At 49.5% G+C, this 14,606-nt stretch overlaps 5 protein-coding genes across 5 annotated transcripts; 2 read left to right on the top strand and 3 right to left on the bottom strand.

The window, feature by feature from the left end:
* Positions 1-5: 5 nt before the first annotated feature.
* On the bottom strand, positions 6-3,343 carry PRP5 (pre-mRNA processing RNA-helicase; the record flags this gene model as incomplete). Its single annotated transcript, XM_044817696.1, has 3 exons — positions 6-280; positions 332-3,207; positions 3,231-3,343. The coding sequence occupies 3 exons, from the start codon at positions 3,341-3,343 to the stop codon at positions 6-8; spliced, it is 3,264 nt and encodes a 1,087-aa protein (XP_044664849.1).
* A 48-nt stretch (positions 3,344-3,391) lies between these two features.
* KY384_009209 (uncharacterized protein) lies at positions 3,392-3,629 on the bottom strand (the record flags this gene model as incomplete). The annotated part of the gene is made up of 2 exons (XM_044817695.1): positions 3,392-3,518; positions 3,568-3,629. 2 exons carry the CDS (start codon positions 3,627-3,629, stop codon positions 3,392-3,394), a joined length of 189 nt encoding a protein of 62 aa, XP_044664848.1.
* A 557-nt stretch (positions 3,630-4,186) lies between these two features.
* Positions 4,187-5,323, top strand: KY384_009208 (uncharacterized protein; the record flags this gene model as incomplete). Its single annotated transcript, XM_044817694.1, has 3 exons — positions 4,187-4,795; positions 4,843-5,172; positions 5,222-5,323. 3 exons carry the CDS (start codon positions 4,187-4,189, stop codon positions 5,321-5,323), a joined length of 1,041 nt encoding a protein of 346 aa, XP_044664847.1.
* A 3,875-nt stretch (positions 5,324-9,198) lies between these two features.
* Positions 9,199-9,635, bottom strand: KY384_009207 (uncharacterized protein; the record flags this gene model as incomplete). Its single annotated transcript, XM_044817693.1, has 2 exons — positions 9,199-9,370; positions 9,403-9,635. The coding sequence occupies 2 exons, from the start codon at positions 9,633-9,635 to the stop codon at positions 9,199-9,201; spliced, it is 405 nt and encodes a 134-aa protein (XP_044664846.1).
* Positions 9,636-11,628: 1,993 nt separating this feature from the next.
* KY384_009206 (uncharacterized protein) lies at positions 11,629-12,690 on the top strand (the record flags this gene model as incomplete). Its single annotated transcript, XM_044817692.1, has 3 exons — positions 11,629-11,977; positions 12,042-12,513; positions 12,567-12,690. 3 exons carry the CDS (start codon positions 11,629-11,631, stop codon positions 12,688-12,690), a joined length of 945 nt encoding a protein of 314 aa, XP_044664845.1.
* Positions 12,691-14,606: the final 1,916 nt, after the last annotated feature.

Raw genomic sequence — 14,606 nt, 5'->3', positions numbered from 1 at the left:
GATGGCTACTCCACTTTGTAGCGGCCAGAAGCCGGAGCTCTGGCATCGCTGTCGGCGGCGGCAATGGTACCCTCTTTCAGCAACCGCATAAGCTCTCGCATAGCGTTCGTGACGACAAGCTCAGTATCTCCCTCCACCAGAATATACAACTTCGGATTCTCACTACCCTGTGGTTCTTTTCCTGTCCCGTAAAAGCTTCCCTTAGTTGTGATAGAAGTACCTGTTGCTTCCAGTATTTTCGCCACGTTCGTCCGATTAGTAACAGCCCAGCGCGCTTTTTCTGTAACAGTGTTAGAACGATTCTACAAAGGAACTTCAGAAGAAAACTTACGAGGGAAATCATTGATCTCCAGCGTAGCATGAAAAGCACCAGCATCAGGTCCTTTATTGTCAATTGGCACGCCTTGACGGAGTTCACGGTTCTTGCTAAGCCGATCATGGATATTAGCCACCGCTGCGCTGACTTTGTCGATTGGGTTATTCGAGCTGCCCTTCGCCGGTACCTCCGATTTGTGAACGATGATTTTTCCATCGAGATCGATGCCTTTCGGAACACCGGGTAATTGAGCAGGAGGGGGTGCTGTGGCCGACTGGACCATTGAAGCGGCTTTTGTGATGAGGTCGTCGCCTTTCTTGTCCTCCTTGTCGTCTTTCTCGTCTTCATCCGGCTCGTCTCCCACTTTGTGAGTTTTGCGCTCTCGTGCGCGTACGGCGTCACGTTCCTGATCGAGACGTTCAAGTCCCTTGCCTCCGAAGCCTGAGCCACTAACTTTCTCCTTACCGGATTTGACCTTCTCAATGAAGGCGTTCATCAGCTCCTGTAATGCCTCGGGGATTTCTTGATCACTTTGACGAAGGGCTTTCGAGATGTCGGGCGCATAGCGCTGCTGATCAGGCGTGATGAATGTCACTGCCGTGCCCTTATTGCCAGCACGTCCAGTACGTCCAGCTCGGTGGACGTAGTCCTCCAGATGATTAGGTGCATCGTAATTTATCACTAGTACAAGCTGCCTGACGTCTAAACCCCGAGCAGCAACAGATGTGGCAATAAGTATAGGGAAAATACCATCTTTGAAATCATTAATGCATGAGTCTCGGTCGATCTGATCCTTACCACCATGCAGAGATTGACATGGATAGCCTTTATTCATCAGGTCCTTCAGAAGTCCGTCAGCCGACTCCTGGCGATCAACAAAGATGAGGACTCGATCATCCTCATTCTTCACATCGTTGTAGAGTTCGCCTAGCAGCTCTAACAGTCGTAGAAACTTAGTCTCTTCAGTACGAACCTCCACGATTTGTGTGATCTCGGGAGCCACTACACTTCGTCCACCAACGACTATTTCCACTGGTTTTGCCAAGGTCTTACGTGCTAGCGACTCCATTTGCCTCGGAAATGTAGCGGAGAACAGCACTGTCTGTCGATCCGGTCTGATGTTGGCCAGGATCTTCATGATCTGAGGTTCGAAGCCCATGTCGAACATTCTGTCAGCCTCGTCTAGAACGACGTAGGTCACACGCTTCAGATTCGTGACTCTACCTGAGTTTGCTGAAAGCAAATCTATGATGCGACCTGGCGTGCAAACGATGATCTCTGCACCTCTTTTGAGATCTGCGATTTGATCCTTGATTGGAGCTCCTCCGTATGCACATACAGCGCGAAGATTGAGTGCCTTCAGAAAAGGCTTGCAATCCCTGTGAATTTGAGTAGCTAACTCACGGGTTGGTGCCATGACTAGACCGACAGGTCCCTCAAGTGCATCAAGTGGGCGCTGATCTTTGATATGCCGAAACATTGGCAAGAGGAATGCAATGGTTTTGCCGGACCCTGTCTTTGCAACTCCAATTACATCACGGCCGGACATTACTGATGGTATGGCCTGCGCTTGGATCGATGAGGGTCTTTCGTAGCCCAGACTCTGAACTACATCAAGCGATTGGACTCCAAGACCACATTGAGACCATTTCTGCACAGGCTTTGGTGCATCAACGCCCCGAATCTTGATACCATCAAGTTCAAATCGGAGGTTAGAAATTTCGTCCTCATTCATCTCAGCCAGTTCCAAAGGTTCATGATAGAAATTCTTTCTGAAAGAATCATACTTTTGTTTGGTATGATTGACAGTTGGGATATCCTTTTTCTTCTTCTTGCTAGTGATGTTGAGTAAATCATCTTCAGGTCTAGCAGCCTCCATATCATCATTATCATCGGCGAATATGGCTTCTGGCTCTTGTGTCTTCCCTTTGGACAATTTGAGTTTGGGAGCTTTAAGTGTTTTCATAGGATCACCAAGGCCTGACATAAATGCATCAAGAGGATCCGCCTCTTCCTCCTCTTCTTGCTGTTGAGGTTCTGCTTCCGCCATGACAACGTCTCCATTCTGAGTCTCTTCAGCTAAATTTTGGGTTTGTAATCGTTCTTCGCGTTTCTCTGCGGCCAATCTAGCTGCTGCGGCTGCTTCTTCTTCTGTCATCGCGTCTTGCATAGCTTCATCATCGTCTTCGTCGTCATCTTCGTCTTTATCACCGTTAGCCATTGCAGTATCCTCATCTATCTTCACATCTTCAGGTGGGGGCGTCGGGAGCTTCTCTAGTTTACGACGTTGTCCCTCTTCTTCATTGAGATCGATGCCAGGCTTAGCAGCAGCCTTCTCAGGTTCTGATGTTGACAAGCCGAAGCCGCTGACGTTCCCACGGGCTTTTAATGGCAGATTTGCTTCTAGATCAAGGGTTAGAGATAGACTAGTGCATTCAAAGACGGTCGTACCTGAAGAGCCTTTCGCTGAGGCTACATGATTGTTAGCAGTCAAGCTAGGCTTGGTGGAGGTCACACCAGCAGACGTCTTGGTAGTTCCCGGTAATGCAATATCCGCACCAAGTTTGCTAGCGGTAGAGGGAGTTGTAGCTGTCTTCTTCGCAATAGCTTTCGGATCAAATTTCCCCGCGTACGGAACCGGAGAACTTGGATCGCTCGTTTCTACCGGAGTTGCAGGCGACTGGGGTGAATCCACGGCTGGTGGAATTTGGCTCTTCTTGTCGATCTCAGCAAGTAAATTGCGTGTGCCACCTGTAGCTTCAGCTTCCTTTTGCTTACGGTCTTTTTCCGCTGCCTGCTTTTGTTTCCAAGCTTCGAGTTTCGCTAGCCGTTCGGCCTTCTTTGCTTCTTCTGCCTGCGCAGCAGACTTGCATTCATAAGCATAATGATTCCTATGAATGCGCAGCTGACTTACCTTGCTCGCTTCAGCACTAGCTTTAGTTGCTCGATCTCTACTATCATCTCTTCGCTTTCGTCTTGAGTCAGCCGGATCTTCTCGTCTTCGCCGCTCTCTATCACGGGAGTCATCCCTGTAGGACCTAGGTTCTCTTTCACGGCTCCTTCGGCGGTAGTCTCTCACGTCTCGGTCTCGAGACCTCCGACGCTCCCTTGAGCGGTCTTTGTGAGATGATCGGTATGCATCGCCGTCTCGGTATCGCTCTCGAGAACGGTCCCGATGGCGGTAGTCACGTTCTTTTCGCCGCTGTCAGTCTTGTTAGCCGAGTCTGGTCAGCAATAAAGGAGAGACGTACATCAGGGCTTCTTGTTCGGCTTCGATGCCGACGGCTCCTTCCATCATCTTTCCTTCTTTCATGCCGGTCGTCCTCTCTCCGACTTCGCTTCGAGGATGAATATGAACTGCCTACGGGCGATGGTGAGCGAGTACCCCCGTGGCGGGCCATGATTCGGCCTTTGTGAGTGAGCTATACAAGAAGATTATAACTGCAATTCAAGAAGCAAGATCTGCCATTATCGGAGCTGTGTTGCGCGTTGGTAAGGGCTGATGACTCTTAGTTTGAAGCGGTATACCTGGCTCGCAGCTTGCGCGCTGCTGAGTGAACGTCACAAATGTCGTTGCAAGTCAAAGATGTAGGTGCACCTCAGTTTACTGAAGTTCTCTAATTTTGTCTATCGAAATAGGCCCCTCTATATTCCTTCGTGACTCAATTTGCAGCAGACAGGACGACGGCATCATAGGGCTGAAGATGGTCTAACCGCTCTTGGCTAGTGCCCCTTCCCAGCCCTCTGGATTCAGAGCGCGATTCTACACACGACCCTGATTGCCAGCTCTTTCTCTACTCCTCGTCCCTCTCTAAGGCGCAAAGAAGACCAAAAGATGTCGAAAACTTCTTAGCAGCATCGACTATCATCATGATCTTTCAAAGTGGGCGTTCCATCGCCTGTCTATCTCAATTGAAGGTTCAATGCCTGCACTCCCGCCAGAGCCTGGTCAGCTCGAAGGTAGACCGCGTCGCCGGCGCAATTGCATTGCTCTCTCCCTACAGCGCCCTGAGTAGCTACCTCTGCGCGTCTGTATCAGCTCGAACATATGCGGGGCGGCCTGCCTCGCGACCTAAGCAACATACAGGTCGCTCTACATCAACTCGTGTACCAAAAGCTGCTTCCAAAAAGCCCGCCGCACAGCCAGCAGCAAAGTCAGCAACAAAGACCAAGAAGGCAACCCCTAAGAAACCCAAAGCTAAACGAGCGCGCAAAGCAAAGCCCAAGTCCAAGTCAAAAGCGAAGAAGACTTTGACCGAAGCCCAAAAAGCAAGCAGAGCGGTGAAAGAGAGAAGGAACCAAATTCAGAAATACAAAGCTCAAGCTTTGACGCCGCCTTCCTCAAGAAGTCGAACTACAGCCTGGACGGTGTTTGCCGCAGAATCTGTCAAAGGGACGAAAGGAACGAAGCCTGCGATGGCTAGTGCCTTCAAAGACGCTGGTGTAAAATATCGGAGCTTCCAGCCTGAGGATTTAGAGGTATAAATCATTTTTTACTCTTCATAACTTTGCTGACCACTTCGAAGCACTACAATCATCTCGCCAACCAGGTCAAGGAGCAAGCTACTCGAGACTACCGGCAATTCATCGCGTCCAAGAGCCCGAGCGAGATCAAGCAGGCCAACAACGCGAGAAGGCAGCTCAAACGCATCGCGAAGCAAAACAAAAACGCCCGCGTCCCTCCAGCCTACAAAGTCATGCTCAAGGATGAGCGCCAAGTGAAGCATCCTCGCATTGCCTACAATTATTTCTACACGGAGCGCAATGCTTCGAACGACTACAAAGGCATGGCAGTACCAACGCGCTCTGGGCTACTAGGCAAAGAATGGAAAGAACTCAGTGCTAGCGCGAAGAAAGTAAGTCTGGACGCTGTTAGATTCCTAGTCTCAAACTTACATACTACAGCCATACGAGGATAAAGCTGCTGCTGATAATTTAAGATATCGCCAAGAAGTGAAGACCGTTCTGGGAGAAGATGTGCCGCCGCCTAAAAAGGTGACTACATGAAACCTGCTTGTGCGGGTAGAGGATGGTGCTGTATAATAAGTCTCGTTGTGTCAAACTTGGTGGCATGGTATTATCTAGCGGTCGGGGAGATGTAGGCATGGATTCTATAGGAGTGAAATACCTAAGCTGTTCTCTATGAAATACTACAAGTCCTCAAGGGACCTGCCTGTCAACGCTTTTTCCAGATATCTATTGTCCAAACGATCCGCCGGGCCATGCTGTTAATACAATCAACTCGCAATTCCAATCCATAACCCCTCGCTGTCAAAAACGACGCATATGTCGACTCCCTCACTCCTCAAACGATACTCAATTCCCCAAAAGCCCCTCAAGCTTCTTACTGGCATCCGTAATATTACTCGTCGCATCTGCCCCCCTCAGGACCAATTTCATCAACTTCTCCGTCGCCTCCTCAAGCTTGCTCTGCCCCTCGTCCCCATCATCACTTTCCTCCTCTCTCTCCTCCTTCTCCTGCTTCACCCTCTCCCTCCCCCTCTCCACCAACTTCTTCGCCCTCCTCAACCGTTCCCAAAAATCCTCAATCTCCTTCTCCAACCCAATCTTCTTCACACTCCTCGCCCAATCCCCGCTCTCCTTCCCCTCAGCCCTATTCAACCACTCCGTCATCCTATCGATCTTCGTCCTCGTCCCATCCGTCCCCACCGTATTGATCCCAGCAAAGTGCACAACGAACAACCCCTTCTCCTCCCCATCAGCATCATGAAAATACCGATTCCACCACCGTCGCGGCTGATACACAAAATGCTCTTTAAACCCGTCCCGCTGACAAACCCAATCGATAGCACTCTGATCATAAAACGGCAATTCCACCTCATCCCTCAGTCCCTTGATAGCCAGCACCTGCGCCAGCATATCCACCGTCCGCTCACACACCCTCAATATCATCATACCCGCATTAAACCCATTGTTATCCTTCGTCATCAAAAAATCTTTGTCCGCGAAATCGCCGGGGGGAGAAACATCTCCCAGCTAACCTCTGGATTCATAACCACACTATCGGCATCGAACCAGACGACCCACTCGCCCCTCTCCCCTTTCGCCTTGCCCATCTCCTGCATAACCAACATCAACAAGAACGCCGGCTTATTAAAAAAGCTCCCCTCTTCCACAACATGCCTCTTCATCACGTGCGTCGGCACGCCCCAGCGCTCCCCATGTTCAAGATGCGTCTTCACCGCGCGCTCATACATCGGTCGCAAATGATCCCTGTCCCCCTCGTAAAGCATAGTCGCTTGGCGAATCCGCGGGGACGAGTTCAAAGAGGTGCCGGTGTGGTAGATGGAGGAGACTTCGTGTTCGAGGGAATGCGCCCATTTCGAGGCTGTGCCGGAGAGTTCGTGGACGGAGTTCGGGAGGACGGTCGGGTGGTTGGCGTGGGAGGAGGGGGAGAAGATGGGGGGGCCGAAGAGGTAGACTAGGGAGGCGGTGGTGAGGGCGATGAGGGCGTAGATGAAGGGCCGCCGGCGGGGGCGGGAGCGCGCCAGCATTGTTGCGAAGGGTATGGGGGTTTATGGAGCTGGTGGAAGGACATCGGGGGGTTGCTGGGAGGGCATCTGGGAGTCCAAGGTGGTTAGGCTGCAGAGAAATGTAGGAGCTCGAATTGGGTTTGGATGTTTCGGGCGGAGGGATTCCGCACCCCCTTTTTCTTTGGGGATACGAATGGGGAGGAGAGGGATTTTTGGTGTGCTGACTGCTGCATGCAGTGCATGTTGGAACGGTGTCATTGGCTCGGAGCCTTATAAATTGCAGAGTGCAGTCCTTCAAGGAGGCTATATTCAAATGGACATCTCTAACCTCTTGTTTGATTGCACACCTTTGTGTCTTAGACGATGTACATCCTTCATTTCCATGTTAATTGCGACACACGGCCAATGTATAATAATACTAAGTCGTTGAGCAGAGGATCGTGCTAGAATCGATTGGCTCACAAGCATTTCGTGTAAAGCTGAAGTTGATTGGCGTCGTCATGCTGTAGGCGATGATCACCTGCAGTCTAACGATCGTTGTGCAGCAGTGATCGACATTGAACTGTCAGAAGAGGCTTTTCTCCGACGACATTCGACTGATGGGAATCGATTTGTGGATATCCTCCGTTTCCAGGAATGTTGGTCACGCGGGTTGACTTCGTGAAGCCCGAGCATATGCGATTCAGATCATAATGATGTGCCTTCGAATGTTTACATTTCTCTCACAAGCACGTGAACGCAACCTCACCTCAAGTTTTCGCTAATACATTTGTCAACATTTATGCCACGAATCGCTCTCCAGGCCTGATGATGAATGAAATTCACATGCTCTCGCTTCGTCTACTTCACTAGGCTATTGATGAGAAGATTTGTGAAAATTCCCCATGAGGATACCATCCTAGAGTCTGATTCAAGCCTTGACTTGTCGTCCTCATGCAAAGATGTTCCCGCTGCGTAATCCTCGCCTTATCGAAATCACGATGAGGTGGGTGCACCGTGCCTCAGCCCCCGAAAGTCACCACCATCAAGGATCGGGTCAATTGTATTGTGGAAACTCCGCACAGAATGCAATTTGTCCTCGGTGGTAGTGACATTAGATCTTTTCTTGGATAAGTGGAAAATTAGTAGTAGAAATAATGAGGTCTGCTGACAAGCGAATGTGAAACGGCTTGCGTATGTCGAATAGATGTTAGGATTGGAGTGAACTATTCCGTCGACCAGCACTGGGAGCTGGAGGAACAAGGATAGCAAGCCGTCGACCATGAGGAAAACCCACGGCGAACCGGATCCTTGATTTGAAGATGCACCGTTGTCTCCCGGTCCAAGGTCGCGGACTTGATCTTATAGGAAAAACGAGAGCTCCAGTGGCCATCGTCATATCGGACGAACTTCTCTGCTGCCGCTCTGTATAGTGAGTCTGGGCGTCATGTGCTGTTGTGACTGGAAGGTCTGGTATTGACAGCGAGGTGGTGGCGTCAGCCGACTTAAAGATGTCTTGCAAGTTGATTAAAAGGGCTTGGTGATTGTCGCTCGTCTGGCCCGTTATTTAATTGAGTATACGATCTAGCAACAGTTGACTTCATGTTTCCGCAACTAATGATGTTCTAACGATATCTTGAAATCGTAATGGAGCTTCCAACTTCCTCCCGTAAGCTTTCCGTTGGAGGGTTGCTCACTGAGACCTTTCTTCGGGGGAACAGCGGTAGTGTCATCAAACTTCAAGAATAGGGGTGGGGTGTGGGAGAAGCCTCCCCTCTTTGTCGTAGATGTGGATGATGTGTCACTAGAATTTTTTTCTGGCCTCAATCATTCAATGCGTCTATAACGTGTCTACTGGGTGAGCAGCATGTGTAATCGCAGGTCTTTGCGGTGTTGAAAATCTCAAGTGGCCCATTGCCATGATTTTCAGTTGCGAGCATAGAACCAATGTAGGTAGCCGTAGCTTGACTCTTGCGGGAAGTTGAGCCGTGCTCACCGCCTAGGTCGCTTTGTCCTCGATGCTGAAGAACCCTTTTCGATTGCATGACGAGTAGCCCGGAAAGATCTCTTCTTGTATACTTTCGTCTGCAGGTGCAGGCTAGCCCTTGAGAAGACCAATCGATGTAGTGAAATGAGCTTGCATAGACAGCCGAGGGGGCTGTAAATAGCGCTCCTCAAGCGCCATTTTTTCAACAGCAGGTCCCTGCTCTTACATGGCTGTCGACCGCGCGGTTATGGGTAGCGTGGTAGAGATTGATGCCTTCATGAAGCAACTCCGACTTGTATTTTTTTCCAAAGCCACTAGTCACATGTATTACTTGTCTCTTCATGTTCTTCAAGCTGCTGATCGCGGCAATGGTCTCGAGGGTGGTAGAAGGACAGGGTCTGTCATTGTGACTAATCAGGCTATCAAACTTCTGGGTTAACTGAAATAGGATGAAAGATGAGCTCTCGTACATAGGGTTTGGCTGCAGACACATTCAATGGAGCTAGACACGGTTTCTGGCGAGTTTGGAGCCTCAGCTTATCCCTTAGAGCAAGCCGTGTTACTGTTTGACCTATTTGGTCCTCGACGATTGCCCTGAGGTGGTTGACTTGTCCGGATTCGAAGACTGTATTGACTCAGCGTCCTCTTTACTTGCTGTGCTTGTTGCAGCACTTGTTTTTTCTTTCGCTTGGTTATTCAGAGAAGTCTCCGTCAGGCCCGCATATGTAGATGCGGGACTAGAATTGGTGCGAGGAGTTGAATCGTCGATTCCGAAATTGAGCTCCGAAGCTGCTGACATCTGTTTGATGAAACGCACGCCTTTCAGATCCGCACGGTCCTTCTCGGAGCCTGAGGACATGGCTGCCAATTCTACTAGTCTTTCGGCTGAATATTGGCTGATACGAAATACCTACCAGGAAAGTTCCAATCCTTCCTGTTAGCGCTACGTAGAGCTCTGGAGTGGGTCACCGCTCTCGTACTCGATGCAATCGTACGTTTAGTTCACGTATTCGGGAGATGGGCGACTTTGGAAATGTAGTATCTCCTTGCCGGCGGCCGACCTTTCACTGCAAGATGCGAAGCGCCGAACAATAGCTGGTAAGCTTAGTGGCTAGCGAGACGGGTTGTGCTATCCTGATTAGCCTGGCAGCACCGCTGTTTCCGATAGGAAGCAAGCTCCCAAGGATTGCAGGGTAGATTCTATCATCAAACAATATGATTGGTTCGCAATATAGAGCCCACAAGAGGAATTTATGGACCAGAGTTGCCGCAGTCCTCAGCTTTGTTATAGCAACTTCAGTCTTCTCTCCACATTATTATGATCTTGAAAGTTTGCTATACAACATCAGCTGCTTCTACCAACTCGAGCACCGTAAAGAAGAGTCTTAAGTACCTAACACGATTAGGTCATCCATAGGGTATGCCCCTGCAATGGTGAGAATGTGCCTCACTTAAATATTCGTCCTGCCTCAGTAAGCTCCGAGAGACTGTACCAAGTACTCCATAAGTCGATGAGGCACAGCGACTGTGTTGAATATATCCGCGATAGCAACGCGTGTGCGAGGCTGACTGGGGTGTGATATGTCACGAGCCTTTCGTTGGAACGTCCGAATGAAAGGCTGCGACTAGAAGACCGCTCCTTCTTCTTTTACTTCGATCCTCTGCTCGGGTTATCTATTCATATGTCGCGTTCTTCATTTCCTCCCCTTTTCTCTCTTGTGCTGGTCCAGCATACCCAGGTGAACACGAATACGGTGCCAGCTGAACAGCTGAAATACAAGCAAGGAACACAGCCCTTCTCACGGGAAAAAATAACATGATGAAGTGCATTCACATAGGGAAACTCTTTCCAGGACTTCAGGTACTGAAATTGCGCGGTGAAAGGATACTCGGCCATGACCGCAGAAGCGTCGTACGCACGAAAGGCGATTGGACAAGCCGCTCTCCGGAAAGACCACAAACACTGTCAAAGGCGCATTTTTCGCATGTTGAAGTCTTCAACAAGGACAAGATGAAATTTCAAGACTTGATTAAAAGGCACGCCGCATCAGCGAATCAAGGCTGAATTACAGACACCGCGATACTCAGCTCGCTAACGGCGTATTATCACCGCGGGCATCTCGACGTATGACATACGAGGTACATACTCCTGCCATGCACAGCTCATCGCTTGCTATTGTCAGATGGTGCTGAGTTCGTCGAAGAGAGCAAGATTATATGCTCAAAATTTCCTAATCCGGCTGCCAAGAAACGAAGGGGCGACAAACATCAGCCCCGGAGAGCAACGTAATCGGCCTTCTGCAAATTGGAAGCCTGGCACAGCTTAGTCAGGCTGACGAGACCGATGGGATTCATAAAAAGGCATTGGAACCGCACGAGATCATCACGTCCTTAAGTATTTCAGTTGCTGCTCCACAGTCCAAATGCAAAGCCATGGGCCTCTCCTCTCGCGTATTCGGGAAAGTACGGCCGACATGCGGAAGAATAGACCGACCGACATTTAGCGATATAAACAAGCCTTCCGCTGTCGCGAAGCCCCCAATCAATGAAGCCGGTACTGATGGCAGCTATACTAGACATGGCTAGGATCTCTCAAGATGCACCATAACAAGACTAGCGCAGATGGTTACCTAAGCCTACGTAAGGCTCGCATTCGCAAAACGTCCACGGCCTAACCGCTCCAAATGAATCATATCAATATGGGCTGCAACCACGACGTCAAAAGGGCCGTGTGCCCTTTAATTCCATCTCTCCCTACCTCTGCCGCTCACCTATCGTTCCCTACGACATCCTCTATCTTCGCGCAATCGAGTAGGCAAACAACCCCTCAACCTACCCTCCAGCCCTGAGACATGGACAAGCTGCCTCCAAAATTCCCAGCAGGGGTGCAAGATCCGCAACAACTCCTCGATCCTCCATACAGCTACGTCGCATACGGTCCCGACGCCAATTGCACCCTGGAGATCTGCCCCATCATTCTCAGCGTCTACCAATATCAACCTTCGATCGCCGCGCAAGCCGTCTTTATAGCTCTCTTCGGCATCAGCGCCCTCATACACTTATACCAAGGCATAAGATGGCGGACGTGGACATTCATGGGCTGTGTGGTCACGGGCTGTATATGTGAACTTATAGGATATCCGGGAAGGATCACACTGCACGATGATCCGTTCTCGTTCAATGGGTTCTTGATACAGATCAGTACGGCTACCACCCTCAAACCATGGAATATCCATGATTTGAAGATGAGACTAACGTACAATAGTCTGCATCACCTTCGCCCCCGTCTTCATGACCGCAGCCATCTATTTCACCCTCGCAAAAATCGTCAATTACCTCGGACCTCAATACGCCCGCTTCCCCGCAAAATTCTACTACTGGGTCTTCATCCCCTGCGACGTTATCTCACTCGTCCTACAAGCCATCGGCGGGGCCGAATCCTCGCAATCCACAGGCGACAATTCCGCTGCCGTGAGCATCTCCATTGCTGGGCTGTCCTTCCAGGTCTTCACATTATGCGTCTTCATAAGCCTGTCGCTGGAGTTTGCGTGGAGATATTACAAGGCGACGAAGAACGAGAAGAAATTGCCCACGAAGTTTAGGGTGTTTGTGGCGTTCTTGTCAGGAGCGATCGTCTTGATATTGATCAGGTGTATCTATCGTATTGATGAGCTGAGTGATGGGTATAGTGGGCCGTTGATTCATAACGAGGGGCTTTTTATTGGCCTGGAGGGAGTGTAAGTCCTTGATCTTACTGAAGTGCGAGAATTTGGCTGACTGAGATGTCTAGGATGATTATCGTAGCTGCGTTCTTCCTTAATGTGGCACATCCCGGCCCTGTCTTCCCACGAGGCGAAGTGCTGCATGTTGATGAAGAGCCTGCGGAAGAGATGAGAGAAGATGACAAAGTATGAGCCTCACGGCGAAAGACTTCATAGACCGGAAGAGAACGTACTCATGATTGGCTGCATTTGGTCCTGGCAAAGACATGTTACAGTCGCCTTCGCCAATCCTGTCGTTAGACGCATCTTTTATATAAAAGCGGAGGGTGCGCCATACGCTGCTCCTGGATTATACTCGGCAGGATTTATAGTGAGGGCGTGGAGTAGCCCAGATTTTTGGTCTTAATCTACGTCCTTGGCACCTGAATCTACAGAATTATTCACTTTTCGAGACCATTCCACAACCCCCCTTCCTTTGGTTAGGTATGTTGTTCGTGGCAATCTATGTTCCACTCAAAAAGAAAGGGGCCTTCATTTCATTTTCATTACCAAAAAGCTCTGCTCCGACGAGGTTTCGAACCTCGGTCCTCAGAAAGCTCGTTGGCCCCTTCAACAGGCCCCATTGGTGAACATTGAAGCTCGTGCTTACTCCCGAAGGCAGCCCAATGGTTTCTGCAAGTGCTGAAGTTCTGATATGCTAGCCACTGCACCACCGGAGCTTGTTGATTGATCAGTCAAACATTTCATATATAAAAATACTTACCTCCGATCTGCTGTTAGTTGTGAGCTACTGTCCACCGTCAGTCGTTCCTGTCATTTCACGCTCCCGCGAAACCTCTTCTCTTGTTTCATTTCCAACACCCTGAGCTCATTACATGTGTCTCCACACGCAGTATTGGAATTATGTAGACATCATCGTCATTGCGTAATGGGTCAAGCTGCTGAAGCCCAATGAATAGGGCTGAGTCGTACCGAGGAGCATCGAGCTGACCGCGACATGAATTTCGCAATATCTCACTGACTTGCGGTAGAGGAATGCCATGGTCATAACCACTTTGATTTAATTTTGATGATGATTCATTTATAGTCATGAGCCTCAATAAACAGGCCACTCGAGCCTGGGATGCCTGGACGTCCATCAAAGCATTCGAGTTACAGACAAGGGATCTAGTTAATTCTCAAAGAGCGTTTCTGGAAGATTCGACAGTCGTCGATGTCATACATGACATCAATTAGTTGAGGAGAAGCATGCTAAGGCCAGTCGACCTCGTCAGCTGCTGAAGAAACTGCGGCCCTGCTTGCATGTGCTAGAGAAATTTGGGAAAGCTCTGCATGTCTTTGCCAACGCCGACGCCCATGGAGTCCTCTCAATTGATTAGGGAAGCATCAGGATACTCTTATCGATTGCTCAAGATGCTTAGCATCAAGTCGACGAATACTATGGTTTTTTATGTTGCTACTCTCTCATTCTCCCCTTCCCTCTGGCTGTTACCTGATTACGCAGTCTCATCGCAAGTATAAGATCCACCATTGGGTAATTTTTGGCAGATTGAAAAAGTTCAATTAAAGTTCAACCGAGCTATTCATTGATTTTTGAAAATTATTGTTTGGTTTAACTTGGCAAAATCAAAATATTCGATTAATATTCAAATATTATTCGAACTTTTTCTACTAAGATCTTATACATTTACTAAAGCCCATATCCAAATTCATGATCCCTACCCCTTTCCATCCGTTGTGCCTATAAACTCATCGCCACCGCTTCAAGCCGCGGACAAACCTCACTCAAACACTCCTACCCCCTCCCTTCCCTCCCCTCAACCCACCGAACTCAAAAAACCGTTCAAATCTAGCCCTCAAACCTTTCCCCTTCCCCTTCCCTCCTTTCTCCGCCCCGAATTCGCTATACTTCGGCGGCCTCTCCCGCCACACTCCCATATCCTGAGCCTGCGCCTGCTGACTACTCACCGTAACTTCCAGTCGCTGGCACAGCTCCTTCAGTCGTGTGATCGTAGCTTCCTGTTCCCTTGCCCTCTCGTCGCGTGCGTTGAGGGTTGTGGGCACCCCAATCAATTGGAGGAGAAAGTTAAAGAAGTTGAAGATTTGGG

Source organism: Bacidia gigantensis, assembly GCF_019456465.1.
Source record: "Bacidia gigantensis strain McMullin 20006 chromosome Unknown scaffold_268, whole genome shotgun sequence".
In the NCBI taxonomy this organism is placed as follows: domain Eukaryota; kingdom Fungi; phylum Ascomycota; class Lecanoromycetes; order Lecanorales; family Ramalinaceae; genus Bacidia; species Bacidia gigantensis.
The sequence above is the reverse complement of the archived record's forward strand: the minus strand, read 5'-3'. Positions and strand labels throughout refer to the sequence as shown.